Below are 15,819 nucleotides of genomic sequence, written 5' to 3' on the forward strand. Positions count from 1 at the left end.
ACACAGGAACAGAAATCTATTTATTTATCATGTGTAGATTGGTTTTGTGATCACATGTTGCCTGCACCATTTCCATTGAATTCTACTATAGCTGACCCTGTGGAAGTACCTTTGCAACCCACAAATATTTCACATTCGGTGTGTTTGTGTTCAAATGGCACAGGGCAGTTTATGGGAATATCACAATGTACAAACCCTGTTGCAGGTCTTACAAGTCGAACAATCATGACTGCACATGGGACTGAGCACCAGCCAGCTTCTGGTTCAGTTAATATCACTTTCAAAGATGGACAGACAATATTAGTAAATGATTACCTTCATGCTCCTGCATATATGGGTATACCACCTATTGGAAATTTTTATTGGCTTTGTGGGAACAGAGCATTTCTTTTCCTACCGTCAGGATGGTCAGGGTGTTGCTATTTTGTTAATCTTACAATTGTTAACTTAGCCTTAGTTCCTGTTAATTTAATGCATAGTGTAAACCACATTGAGAAGCGAGAGATAGCAAAATTCTCAACCCTTGAAGCTTTCCATTGGCGTATTTCTTTAGGTGAAAAATGGGGAATTGGGTTGTTACCTTGGTACGGTGTAACATTCTTAGCCGATCACATTGGCAATATTACCTATTTAATGTCTGCATTTGCCAATGAGACTATAAAAGGGTTTTATTTACTTCAAGCAAATGACAAATCTCATAGACTAACATTATTAAAACATGAAATGGCTCTAGACTATCTTTTAGCCAAAACTGGAGGCCTGTGTTTAACTTTAAATTTGACAGGAGATGCTTACGTCACTCTCATTCCTGACAATTCTGATAATGTGACAAATGTTATAGCAACATTACAACGGATTCGGGATGCTTTTGGGCCATCCGAATCTTCGGGTTTCAGTTTTAGAAATTGGTTATCAGATAAGTTTGGTCCTTGGGGTGCTGGAATTGTGCAAATTTTAATCCCTGTAGTTATTATGTTTAGTATGCTCCTGTGTTTTTGTACATGTGCACTCACTTGCATGCGGGCCCTGATGTATAAATGGTTAGGAGGAGTACTTGGAGGAGAATACACTTCACTTTATGTTAGCTTACCAACTGAATCGACAAATACTGCTGAAATACAGTTAAATGATTGGGCCCCGGGAAACCCATACAATGACAGTGATCTAGATGTAGAAAGACCCTGACTAATGATGTAACATTTTGATCCCTTGATTGCTAATGTCTTGTCTTAAATGTGTTGACACTTTGTGTCAAAAGGGGGGAATGTGGGATTTTACGACAGAGCAAATGGTCACTAACTTAAACCAATGTGGGGGTTGAATGCTTGCTTGACCCTTTCATGGTATGTGGTTCTATCTGTTTTATTGTTTTAGTGTTTTAGGGTAGGAAGTTGTAAATAACTGCCAACAATTTGTTTCTTTGATGGTAAGAAGACTGAAGATAGTACCTGAACAAACAATGTGGGGGTCTGTTCAGGATTAGTTTGACGTATGGTATATAAACTACTCTTGTAACCCAGACGGGAGAGGACTTTCTGCAAGGACGTCCTCTCCGGGCCCGTGATTAAACTGAGATGATTCATCACACTTGTGGTTGTTTTCTGAGAATTAGCAACTCTCAAACTTAAAGAAATTTCTACCACATGTGAAGGCCAAAGGAAGACCTATTCGTGGTAATTTTTCCTAGTGCTCAGCAGCAAAGCAATAGCAGCAACTGTGGCTTGTTTGCAGTTGCATTTGCACATCCTCTATGCTGCAACCTTAGGCCAGAGAATTGTCTGTTCCGTGAGGGACGGATGAGGGCAGAATTCACCAGGTGTTTCAGAGCCTCAACCAAGCAAAGCCAATTTTAGGCAAACTCCTGTCAGTGTGTAGTTCTGCACACAACAAAGAAATCATGGTGCAGTGCTCATTGTGTAATGGATGGTATCATCCCACCTGTGTTAACATACCTGCAAATGCCATTTTTGGTGAGGATGACTGGCACTGTCATCCTCAGTACTACACTAGGAAAATGTACTTTGACTTGATATGTTGTAAAACAATGTTTTGTGCTTTCGTTATGTGACCTTTAGTTAGTAGTTCTAGTATGTTTTGTTTTACAATTTTATTATTATAATTATACAGTACAATTGGGAGCGACAGACACTGAAGTAGGATAATGGAACATTTCTCCAAAAGGCTGCAGTAAAAGGTTTTCATATGAGGCATGCACTGTATATAGTATGGGATGTCCCCTATAAGAACTGGCAATTGTTTTTTTTTCTGTTGATGAGAAATGCGGTTTTTCTAGCCCTCTGAAAAATACAGAAATTCATTACTCAAATAAACAAACACCTGTCAAAAAAGACCTATAAATGAACCATTTGAGGGCAAATTTGAAAAAGAAAAACTGAAACATGACAATTATCTCATAAACTTATTACCTCAATTCTGAGAAAAATGAAAAGTAATTTGAAAGCGCGTTCTATGTTATTCCACAAATTTCAGTCGTGGCTTTTCAGAACTGCAGCTGGCTTAACCGCAGTAACGAGGAGGTCCAGTCCTCTGTTGGCAGTGATCAACAGCTCAGCGTTCAGGACTTAATCGATAGAAAAAGCTTCATAAAGAGCCCAGAGTCAATAGTCAATAGTCAGTGCATCATCTGTTCTTTCTAATTTTAGTTCAAGTCTGGAAGTGTCTAAGATCCAGCCTTTATGTTTGTGTGAATGTTTGATGTGAATGTCATCTTGTTCACACTAGCTGTAGCGGAGAGTTTGACGTTTTATGTCATTTCTCGGGGGGGTGCACATATTTACCTGGTTCACCTGAGATTATTTACATGTGAACAGTGAATAGAGTGAATAGGCGGGACTGCATTACCTGTAATGAGGTGAGACAGGAAAAAACGGACTTCTCCTTACGTTCATACGGATTAAATAAAAAGTGATGATTTGTTTTTGACTTGAATTGTTTCACTCAAAAGAAAACATTTCAAGCTTTCTAGCCATATAATTCTTATTTTTATGAGCCAAGTATTCGCTGAGATTCTGGTTGTTTTATTTACGCGTCTGTGAAGAGAAATGGCAGAGACAGAAAAGTCCGAGAGCGCACCCTGTCGGCTTTCTTTATTTAAAAAAAGCACAACGTTTTGTTCTTATTATGATGGTATACCACTAAAACTAGACCCTTTACAGATTTGAATGATATACTTATTTTATCTGTACGATCAGAATTGACGGAGTAATTTAAGTTTGTTTCGGCCTTATCAGAAAAAGATGCGTCAAAACGCGCCGGCGCGTGCGTCGAGGGTTAAGCTAGTGCTTTAAATATGGTGCTGTACTTCAGAGAGTTGTGTCCACTGTTTAGAAATGAAACTAGATAAAAAGTTAAATGTTGATACTAAGAAAAGCTATTGAGGTGAGGCAAGCACACGTTTTAAGAAAAATAATTTTAAAAAATGACAAAATGTGTGGATGAGACACAACACAACTTTACAACTTTGGAATGAAATAGAACTCCAGGGAAACACAGTTTACAAGATCATGTTTCATAGACATGTTGTGAATGTCAATGTCAATTATGGTTTTGGATTTTTCTATCATGTAATTTCATATCTTTTCTCCATTTTGCTTTTTTCTTCTTTTTTACAAATAGAAAAGAAGAACGGGAGTCAACAAGACCTTCACAACATTGGAGAGTTTAGAGATTAATCAGCATGTTCACACTGGAAAGAAAACCTACAACTGTGACCAGTGTGAAAAAGCCTTCTCCCACTTAGGTCACCTGAAAACACATCAGCGTATTCACTCTGGAGAGAAGCCCTATAGCTGTGACCAGTGTGGAAAAGCCTTCTCACGGTTAGACCACCTCAAAACACATCAGCGTATTCACTCTGGAGAGAAGCCCTATAGCTGTGACCAGTGTGGAAAAGCCTTCACAGAGTCAGGCCACCTCAAAACACATCAGCGTATTCACTCTGGAGAGAAGCCCTATAGCTGTGACCAGTGTGGAAAAGCCTTCACAGAGTCAGGCCACCTCAAAACACATCAGCGTATTCACTCTGGAGAGAAGCCCTATAGCTGTGACCAGTGTGAAAAAGCCTTCACATGTTTAAATACCCTGAAAAAACATCAGCGTATTCACACTTCAGAGAAGCCCTATAGCTGTGACCAATGTGGAAAAGCCTTCTCACGGTCAGACCACCTCAAAACACATCAGCGTATTCACTCAGGAGAGAAGCCATATAGCTGTGACCAGTGTGGAAAAGCCTTCTCATGGTTAGGCACCCTGAAAACACATCAGCGTATTCACTCAGGAGAGAAGCCCTATAGCTGTGGCCAATGTGGAAAAGCCTTCACACGTTTAAATACCCTCAAAACACATCAGCGTATTCACTCTGGAGAGAAGCCCTATAGCTGTGACCAGTGTGGAAAAGCCTTCACACATTTAAATACCCTGAAAACACATCAGCATATTCACTCTGCAGAGAAGCACTATAGCTGTGACCAGTGTGGAAAAGGCTTCTCACGGTTAGACACCCTCAAAACACATCAGCATATTCACTCTGCAGAGAAGCCCTATAGCTGTGACCAGTGTGGAAAAGCCTTCACAGAGTCAGGCCACCTCAAAACACATCAGCGTATTCACTCTGGAGTGAAGCCCTATAGCTGTGACCAGTGTGGAAAAGCCTTCTCACGGTTAGACACCCTGAAAACACATCAGCGTATTCACTCTGGAGAGAAGCCGTACAGCTGTGACCAATGTGGAAAAGCCTTCACACAATTAAACAATCTGAAAACACATCAGCGTATTCACTCTTCAGAGAAGCCCTATAGCTGTGACCAGTGTGGAAAAGCCTTCTCATGGTTAGGCACCCTCAAAGCACATCAGCGTATTCACTCTGGAGAGAAGCCCTATAGCTGTGACCAGTGTGGAAAAGCCTTCACACAATTAAACAATCTGAAAACACATCAGCGTATTCACTCTTCAGAGAAGCCCTATAGCTGTGACCAGTGTGGAAAAGCCTTCTCATGGTTAGGCACCCTCAAAGCACATCAGCGTATTCACTCTGGAGAGAAGCCCTATAGCTGTGACCAGTGTGGAAAAGCCTTCTCACAGTTAGGCACCCTCAAAGCACATCAGCGTATTCACTCTGGAGAGAAGCCCTATAGCTGTGACCAGTGTGGAAAAGCCTTCACAGAGTCAGGCCCCCTCAAAACACATCAGCGTATTCACTCTGGAGAGAAACCGTACTGGTGTGAGCAATGTGGAAAATTTTTTCTTTGCTCAAGTGCTCTAACAGCCCATCAGCGCATTCACACCAAGAAGAAATGTCAAAACTGACCACTGTGGTTAAGGTCTTTATCAAATAGCTTAACCGTCTGAGGTCTGAGCGTGTTTTGGGGCCCTGGACAAGTTTTGACATGCGCTGACATTTGTGCTTTTTTCAGTTGCTTTTAAACATGTTACTGGCTAAAGTGTGATAACACTCTAATCAGCAGAAACTGGGCTACAATAATATGTGATTGTGTTTTTGAGCAAACAGTGTTTATGCATGGTTAGTGAAAAACTGAAATTTTTAAGTCACTTAAATAAGACCATAAAACAGAACATTGATTCTGCAAGACTTTTAATAAATACCTCTTGTAGTGTAAAGTGTTTGCTTCAACATGATGTGAGTGATGTTCACTCATTCACTGAAAACAATACATTGATTTAAATTTTGTAAGACACTTTTTGTTTAGAAAAGAAATATGCAGGAAAGTGTGTCTGACCATGAATAGTCATGTCATTTACCTGAGACATCAGCATAATGAGCCTTTCAGTCAGGAATGTGAATGACAGGGAATTACTGCAATACAATACAATACAGTACAATGCGGATCCAAATGTTCGTCATTTAAGTCATGTTTGTACTCTGAGGACAAAGTAAACTCTTCATCGCTGTCTGGAACATATGAAGTACTTCTTCACCCACATAGCCTGCCATCATCCAAACATAGAAACAGTGAGTAAATTCTATGATGAAGTTTGGCGTTTTATGTGATTTCTCAGGGGCATGTACAGACTTACCTGGCTCACCTCAGATTATTTCCATATGAACAGTGCGCTCAGTACGAGGCGGGATCACAATAGTTACAATGTGGTGAGACGGGAAAACGTACTTCACGTAAAAGGTGAAAACGTAACAAGTGGTGATTTGTTTTCGACTATTTTGAATTGTTTCATTTAAAATAAAAACATTTCAAGCCATATATTTCTTATTTTTGTGAGACAAGTATTGGCTGAGATTCTGGTTGTTTTATTCATGTGTCTGTGAAGAGAGATGACAGAGAGAGAAGACAGACAGTGCACCCTGTCTGCTTTCTTTATTTTACAAAAGCACATTGTTTTGTTGTAATTATGAGGGTATACAACTAAAACTAGACCCTTTACAGATTCAAATGATATGTTGCTTTTATCTGTATGATCAAAACTAACCCTTGAAAACACTTGAAAATATCCAGCATTTTGATCGTCATTGGCCTCTCAGTTTCTGGTGGAAACTGTGGGAGATAGGTCTAAGACTGGCTTTTGTCTTTCCATCTCTATTGCTATGCTCAAAGGGGAAATGTGGTGTAAAAATCCCACTCTGACATGATCTTCCTCACTTGATGTAGCTGGATGTCAGTAAGTGTGTGAATAAAACTCAGAAAGACATTTCTCTGGTGTGTGAGTCTTTATTATCACAAACTTCCTCCACAGTTTTACTAAGAGAAAATTAGTTTTAGAAGCCACATACACGTGTACTACCCTTCACATAAAATCTCACCAATTCTCTGTTTAGCAGCATTCATATTCATATTTAGGTTTATATTTATACAGACATACATTCAGTGTGTAACAGTCAGTCTCTGTTGCTGCCGAAGGAGCTACATGGCCTGGATGACTGATGCAGTCAGCTCACCTCAGTTAGCAGTTAGCTCATTATTTTGCAGTTGTATTTCATTTCACAGTGGTCTATAAATGGGATTACAAAACCACCAGTACCCACCAGCATGAAAACTCCACACATAAAGGCCACTGCAGGGTTTCGGACCAGGAACCTCCTTGCTGTGAGGCAACAGTGCTAACCACTCATTCACCATGCTGTCCGGGAACAAAACAATCTAGTGAACTACTATTAGTGATGGGCAAATGATACCGAGGCTTCGGAGCTTGTGTCACTCTTCCTGAAGCGGAGTGATTCGAAACGCTGTGTCGGGGCTTGTGTCAAAACACCAGTGTCACGTGACACGAAGCTTCGAACGTCATCGCTGTTTCGCTTAACGCTTCATTGCTTCAAAATGTTTCAAAGCTTTTCATTAGCTCATAGTCTTTCAGTGTGTGTCATTGGCTCATGGCGTTTCAATGCATTCTGAGCCAAAGACAGCTTGACAGGTTTGACAGATGTGAGTGGTTTGGTGCCATACCAGCTGTATAACATGCATCATTCTGCTTCAGGATTTGGAGCGTGAGAGTATTTTGGCAAGTTTCACGGCGAGTCCCACCAATAAGCGACGTTCTAAAGTTTGGGATCATTTTGATCTCAAGAGGTCTGAACTTTTATTGCTGTTGTTGTGGCAATCTAACAACAAAAAAATGTCACTAGGGAAAAAAGAGGAAGACGTTTCCAACTCGTGTCAAAAAAGAAAAAACAATGTCCGCCAAAATATACGTTTAACACTTTATTATCAAAAGAAGACTAACCAAAAGAACAAAACGCAGTATACTGACTTAGCAAGATTAAAATGTTAAAACTACACGTCAAAACCACCAAACACGCCACACACACCACGGTTGAAAACCTATGTGGCTTCCTCCTATCCTCAATTTTCCCCGCCCAACCACCTGTGTCTAACTTCCTCTCCCTCTGCCCACAGGTGTGCAGGTAATCAACCAACCACACTCTCTCACTCCAGACACACACACACACTATAAATCAGCTACAACAGCTGTCATGGGATTGAAACAGTGCCAGTGCTTCATTCATGCTCTTTAGAGGTTGCTATGGCTTCAGTTGTCCACCAGATGTCACCGTCACTGAAGTCTTGAAGCTTTGAATCTTTTTCGGCACAATTGTTAGGAAAGCCTCAGTGCTTCATGAGGCTTCACTTGCCCACCACTACATTAATCCCAATATTTCCTGCTTGACTTTGCTGGGGTTGGAGACTATTACTGGCTGGTTAGCTCAGTTGGTTAGAGCTGATAACATCAAGGTCATGGGTTTAAGCCCCTTACTGGCAATACATTCATCCATCCATCCATCTTCTATACCCGCTTTTTCCTGAAAGCTAGGGTCACGGGGATCTGCTGGAGCCTATCCCAGCTCTCTCTCGGGTGAAAGGCAGGGGTACACCCTGGACAGGTCACCAGTCCATCACAGGGCCACATAGAGACACACAAAGACAGACAACCTCACACACTCACTCCTACGGGCAGTTTAGATTCACCAATCAACCTAACATGCATGTTTTTTGACTGTGGGAAACCGGAGTACCCGGAGTAAACCCACACAAGCACAGGGAGAACATGCAAACTCCACACAGAAAGGCCGGGATGCGAACCCATGCCCTTCTTGCTGTGAGGCAACAGTGCTAACCACTCGCCCACCATGCTGCCTCCATCACAGGGCCAATATTAAATATTCCTTTTTAAAATGAAATAGTTCAATTCTTAAAACAACACATTGTTTTAAGTTTTAAATATATCTAATCTACACACACTGGGGTCACACAGGCCTACGGGGAACAAGACATGAATACAGGGAAACAAGCATGGAGGTCGAGGTCACACACTCTCTCGGGGACTGACCAGACCAAAGGAAAATGTGAACGAGGGGAACAAGGCAAGAACATGAACACAGACACAGAGTAACAGGGCATGAACATGGGGAGACTCACCAGACCACAAGGAAACAAGAACATGGACACAAGGAACAAAGGGTGTTGTAAGACACCAAAGGGTGTTGGTCACGCACACATTGGGGGACTCACCAGACCACAGGGAAACAAGGACTCTCGATTTACCAGTCAATCTACGTTCCTACTCTCACCTATGGTCATGAGCTCTGGGTCTTGACCGAAACGACAAGAACGCGGATACAAGCGGCTGAAATGAGCTTCCTCCACAGGTTGGCCGGGTGCTCCCTTAGAGATAGGGTAAGGAGCTCGGTTTCTTAAGTAAAACTTTACATCTATATGCATTTTATTTGTGTAATAAATGAACTGTGTGGGAGGGGTAAGTTTTACTATGTATTACTTTAACCCTCTGGGGTCGACACACGCCGGTGCGTTTTGACGCATCTTTTTCTGATAAGGCCGAAACAAACTTAAATTACTCCGTCAATTCTGATCGTACAGATAAAAGAAGTATATCATTCAAATCTGCAAAGGGTCTACTTTTAGTTGTATACCATCATAATAAAAACAAAACGATGTGCTTTTTTTAAATAAAAAAAGCCGACAGGGTGCGCAGGGTGAACAGCTAAAGGCTCCTCTGAGAGAAAAGAGGAGTGAAGTAAACACTCACATCACACCAGCAACGGACCCCTCATCAGCCAAGGATCCCCCCTCAACAGCACCTTCAATGGTGCCCCCTCCACTGCCCTGGACCCCCCAAGCTGCATCCACATCCTCTGCAGACTCATCACTGACCATCCCATCCCCGGCTTCACCAATGGGATTTCCAAATCATTTGGAAACCTTGGTGAAATCAGGAATTAAAATGGTGCCTCTGACCCCTAACCTGGCAAGGTCACGGGTATTATCATCAACGCCAGTCAACTCATCCCCACAGCAAACACCTGTCTTTCCTCAGAGCACCCCTGTCAGACCCCCCGCACCTGCTCCCGGACCAAAGATCCTGACTAGCATCAATGCTGCTATCAGTAACTAGGACACCCAGGGCCTCTGCTGTTCTAGGACTTACAGCCATAATAAACCACTTATCGACCTGAGGCCCAGGGAGAGAACACTCTCCCCTAGTGCTATAGCTCCAGTCAAAACACGCAGAGTGACAGTTAGACTGTCCAATCAGAGAAATCTAATTCATATCCCTTGCAGACAGATAATCTCAGGTCCTACTCAAACTAATTTGAAAGTTGCAGTGCTCAATGTCAGATCTCTATGTAACAAATCATGTTTAATCAATAATTTTATCTCCTCTTATGATCTCGATTTTATGTTTTTAACAGAAACATGGTTAGATAGCAGGACAGCAAATGCAGTTCTTATTGAATCCACCCCACCTAATTTTACATTTCTATCAGAAACACAAGAAAGAAAACAAAAAGGGTGGTGGCATTTGTGCCTTTTTTAGGGATAATATGGTTACCCACAGGCTGTCATTTGGGGAGTTCTTATCATTTGAGTATGTATCTTTTAAAATGGAGCAGAAATTATCTCCCTCTATACTTTTTATTATCTTCTACAAACCTCCCCAATGCTGTCAAAATTTTATTGATGAATTGACTGAGATGCTTTCAGTCGTCTTCACAGAGTTTGACTGTTTGGTTATTACAGGTGATTTTAATGTTCACATGGATAAGGCCTGTGACAGATATGCTAAAGAACTCTCTGCCATCCTTGAAACGTATGGCCTTAGTCAGCACGTTAGGGAGCCGACCTATACCAGAGGTCACACTCTGGACCTTGTCATTACTAAGGGTGTTGTTAACGCTTCTAATATCACTGTGATTGATGTTGCTTTGTCTGATCATTTTTGTGTCTTTTTTGATTTGTCCATAATTCCCAAAGATGCAACTGGACCTACACTTGTTCAGAAAAGACATAAATGATAACACCAGGAAACTGTTCATGGAGATGATTAGGTTTGAAAATACCACTTTCTCTCATGTTGAAGATTTGTTGACTTCATATACTTCAAGTGTTCTAAATGTCATAGATGTGATTGCTCCTGTTAAGGATAAATTAATCAGGTGCAGGCAAAAACCACCGTGGAGAAATGATGACTCGGTCAGGGCACAGAAAAGGGAGTGCCGGAGGGCCGAACTAAGATGGCGTAAATCAAAGCTCCAGGTTCATTATGACATTTATAAGCAGATGCTGTGTGTGTTCAATGAAACTCTACGTAGAAAGAGAGAAATGTATTTTTCTGAAATCATCAACAACAGCAGGAACAACTCATGTGTCCTGTTTGCTACAGTGAGTAGGTTAACAAACCCTCCATCTCCATTGCCACTGGAACTGATTTCAACATCTAAATGTCATGAATTTGCATTATTTTTTAATGACAAGATTCAGGGTATTAAGCAAACAATAGATTGCACAAGGCAGATACCAACTCTGCAGCCATCCAGGAAACACTTGGTAGAACTGACACACTTTACACCAGTAAATGAAATAACAGTTGAAGAGATCATCTCCAGTCTGAGTCCATCCACCTGTTGCCTTGATGTTTTACCCACTAAGTTTCTGGAATCAGTACTAAGCAGTTTGTTACCACAACTCACTCAATTAGTTAATAACTCATTACAGTCTGGAACATTTCCAAGGGCTTTGAAAATTGCTGTCATCAAGCCTCTCCTGAAGAAGAGCAGTCTTGATGCCATGGTACTGAACAACTACCGGCCCATATCAAACCTGCCATTTTTAGGCAAAATCATTGAAAAAGCTGTTCACCAACAATTTACTGACTTTCTCATGCTAAACAACTGCTTTGATGATTTTCAGTCAGGATTTAGGCCCCATCACAGCACTGAAAGTGCCCTCATCAAGGTGACAAATGACATTTGTCTGAACACCAACGCTGGCAGAGTCTCTCTCTTAGTACTGCTGGATCTAAGTGCTGCTTCTGACACAGTGGACCATGCGATCCTGGTACAAAGGTTAGAGGACTAGATAGGCATCTCTGGTACTGCCCTTAAATGGTTTAAGTCCTATCTTGAAGACAGGAAGTATTTCATTGAAGTTGGTAACTGTGTCTCAGACCAAATGGTGTTGACATGTGGGGTCCCCCAAGGGTCCATCTTGGGACCCCTTTTGTTCAATCTTTACATGTTTCCTTTAGGCCAGTTAATACGCAGCAATAATGTGTCCTACCATAACTATGCAGATGACACTCAGATTTACATTTCACTCACAGCTGGTGAACATGGACCAGTCGACTCACTGTGCAGCTGTATTGAACAGATCACTCTATGGATGCAAAATAACTCTCTCCAAATAAACAATGACAAGACTGAAATAATCATCTTTGGGCCTCAGAAACAAAGAGAAAGTGTCAGCAGTCACCTCGAGTCTCTTTCTCTAAAATTTAAAAATCAAGTTAGAAATCTAGGGGTAATCATGGACTCAGACATGAATTTTAACAGCCACATTAAATCAATAACATCGTCAGCATTTTACCATCTCAAAAACATTGCCAGAATCAAAGGGATCATGTCTAAACCAGACTTGGAAAGACTCATCCATGCTTTCATCTCTAGCAGGTTAGATTACTGTAACTGTTCACGGGGCTCTCAAAACGAGCTGTAAGGCAGCTACAGTACATTCAGAACGCTGCTGCTCGGGTCCTAACAAGAACCAGGAAGTACAACCACATTACTCCTGTTCTCAGATCTCTGCACTGGCTTCCTGTCTCTCAGAGAATAGACTTCAAAACAGCACTGCTTGTGTATAAGTCTCTTCATGGCTCAGCACCACATTACATCTCTGACATGCTGATGCCATATGAACCATCTCGAACTCTGAGACCATCAGGGACAGGCCTTCTCTGCTCGTGCCCAGAGTCAGGACTAAACAGGGAGAAGCAGCATTTCAGTTATATGCAGCTAAAACCTGGAATAGTCTTCCTGATGATGTTAGGCAAGCCTCATCTCTGGCATCTCCTGCATTCACATTCTACACTAATACAAACTCATATTGGATATAGTGCACAGCCAGATGGACGTTTTACTTTGAAAGGACACAGAGAGAGAAAGAAGTGGTGTATTAGCTTTGGTTCCTTATCACATGATGTGGTTCCTACTCTCCTGTTTTTATTTCTGTTTATTTCTCCCCCTCAGTCAGTCGACAATTTGCATCGGCTGGAAAAGCAAAGACAAACAACTGATCCACCTGTTGGGACCAACAGCCGGTTCCTCCTCAGCAGCCTATTCCAGTCCTGTAGCTCAGTGTTAACACAACATCAGTTTGTTGTCTGAACATCAGCTGGGACATGTCAACAACTTCTCAACAGGCAGAAAAACACCTGGAGAAGGATTTAGCCCAGAAAAGAAAAGCTCTCAGATATTTCACAGAAAACATGTCGTGCTGCTGATGCTTCAAATGCAGAGACCACTGTGCATTAAACAGCAGTGAAGGATGATCGTTGGATTCAAAGGCTCATGTAGAAATCCTTTTTTCTTTCTCTCAGCGTCAGCATCATAATGAGACCAAAGACATGTTGCATGTGTCTGTTTTCATGGAGGACCATGAGTTTGTGTGGACATGGATAAACCTCCAGGCAGCACCGATTCAATCTGGTCTCTGGACTTTAAAGGATTCCAGAGATCCGATCAGACTCATGTCAGGACTTCCTGTGGGGCCTTAAACACCATCTCACCGTTAAGACGCTGAATCAAGTCAATGTCAGTTTGTGTCCCCAGCTGATTGACACACAACATGTTTCTTATGGATGGATATTCACAGCCAGATGCCAAAACCTGTGCAGCTCTGAGTTCTACCAAGATTTCAACTCTACTGGTCTAAAAACAGGTGATGAAAGGGGGCAGGTCCATGTGCACCTCATGTCATGAAGCTAACAGAGATCTTTGACTGAAGGTCAACCACTAATTCCCACTGGAAAAGTAGATGAGACCATCAATGACATGTTTCTGCAGCATTTTCACAGCACAGAGTTTCTGTGAAGTGAGATTAAAGCTGCAGCATCATTTCCTGTAGCTAACAGCTAATAATAATGGAGGAGGCTCATTGGAGAGAGCCATGTGTTTCATTTGAATCACAGGGAGAGTTAGGACTCTGTTCACTTTCAGCTCATTCCAAATGTTCAGATTTAACATGCAGACATGCTCCATCTTCAGACTCACATATTAGAATGAGTAGATCTGAAATATAGAGAAACAAGATTCAAGTCCCAGGTGTCTGCACTGGAGCTGGAACAAACACTAAATAATGTCGTTCTAGGAAATATTTGCATTTGTATTGATTTGTTTGGACAATAAATGGATCATATGAAGGTTTAAAAGACACAAGAATAGAAAAAGATTTGTACAGCGAAGATCAAAAACTCCAAAGGTTTGATCATCACGTCTCAACAGAAGGAATTTCAAAATCCAACCGATCCAAAGAAACAACATGAGACATGAATAAATGTCAAAGATTATTATGTTGTTGCAAACTTGTCCAGTCAGATCAGATTGAAAAATCTCCAATGATTCTTTATTGTAGCTACTTCACTGCACTGGTTTATGTGTGTATTGAATAATTCAACTGGAAACAATCATTGGAAAGTCTGAGACACCAAATCAGGCTGATTCAGACATTTGGAGATAAACTACATGTGAAATATACATGAAGATCAAAAATGATCCCAATATTTAGTTTAGAAAATAAAGGAGCTGAGTGTTCAGTTCATCTACTTAGAGCAACTCTCACTAATCTTTTCTGGAAACATCCTTGGAAGTTAGGAAACAATTTGTTGAACCAACCTGTTGATTTGGTTGATGATGTTATTCCAGTTTCCATGATATTTCATCTTAGTTTGGCATCAGACTTTTTCCTGATGACGTCTGAGAAAGTGGATTATTCCTAAAGTAAAGACAATCATTAGATTGACAGGAAATATTACACACTTCAATTTACTGAGACTGAAGAAAAATCGATTCCATTGACACAATTGAGACATTTTTCTAGTTCACCATTTGTGCTGTTCATTTCCCAAATCCACAGTTTGGAAAAGGGAACAAACTAGAACCTCATGTGCATAAAGTCAATGTAGGTGAAGGAGCAGGAGCCATGTGATGAATAAGAACGGGCCCTTTTGGTACCACACAGGAAATATCAGCAGGATATTAGTGTTCACATCAGTCAGGCTCAGTCATATTCTGGTCTTTGCTGCCCTCTAGTGGATCCTGTCAGCTGTGAGAAATACAAGGTGACACTTCATCACCACAGTGCTACAGCAGAGGACAGGACAGGACTGATCCAGTGAGGGGGTCGGGTCAGGACCGATCCAGCGAGGGGGTCGGGTCAGGACCGATCCAGCGAGGGGGTCAGGTCAGGACCGATCCAGCGAGGGGGTCCGGTCAGGACCGATCCAGCGAGGGGGTCGGGTCAGGACCGATCCAGCGAGGGGGGTCGGGTCAGGACTGATCCAGTCCTCTGTACATTCTCTTGATAAAATATTCCAAGTTCCTCTTCCAGCACTGACACTACCAGGTTTTTCTTTAACCAGTGATATCAGATGGTGTCATGGACCAGACTCACAGTCAGTCCACATCCATCACACATGGGGGTTCAGTAGTATTTCCCTGCAGTGAATTTACTAAGTGAAGTATTTTATTGAGGTACAGCTTTGAGATATTTGTACATGAATGTCTGAGCAGGTCCTAAATTATGACACATGGGAATAAATTAAAGTCCAACTTATTTCAATATTATTTCAAATCCCATCAAAGCTGCTTATTTCTACATGAAAATCAAGTTTTTCTCTGTTTGATGTTTGTTCAATGAGAAGTCAGACAACAGGAAAATGATCAGAACATCAGTTTGTTTTCTCCAAATGAAGTTTGGATGCCAGGATTAAATTCATCTCTCAGACAAAAAGATGAATGTCTGAATGTTATTGGGGCCTTTA

The 15,819-nt window shown here is 41.5% G+C and overlaps 1 protein-coding gene and 1 pseudogene across 1 annotated transcript in view; one reads left to right on the forward strand and one right to left on the reverse strand.

Annotated features, from left to right (window-relative positions):
- The window catches only part of LOC113121849 (uncharacterized), a 1,077,549-nt gene extending 1,071,315 nt beyond the window's left edge, over window positions 1-6,234 (forward strand). Inside the window, 1 exon segment of the mRNA XM_033325771.1 lies at window positions 3,761-6,234. Within this exon segment, the coding sequence (XP_033181662.1) occupies window positions 3,761-5,325 (1,565 nt within the window). The 3' untranslated portion in view covers window positions 5,326-6,234.
- LOC113121854 (uncharacterized) overlaps window positions 1-15,819 on the reverse strand; it is a 957,344-nt pseudogene that overhangs the window by 906,127 nt on the left and 35,398 nt on the right.

This window comes from Mastacembelus armatus, chromosome 20 (genome assembly GCF_900324485.2).
Source record: "Mastacembelus armatus chromosome 20, fMasArm1.2, whole genome shotgun sequence".
Taxonomy (NCBI): domain Eukaryota; kingdom Metazoa; phylum Chordata; class Actinopteri; order Synbranchiformes; family Mastacembelidae; genus Mastacembelus; species Mastacembelus armatus.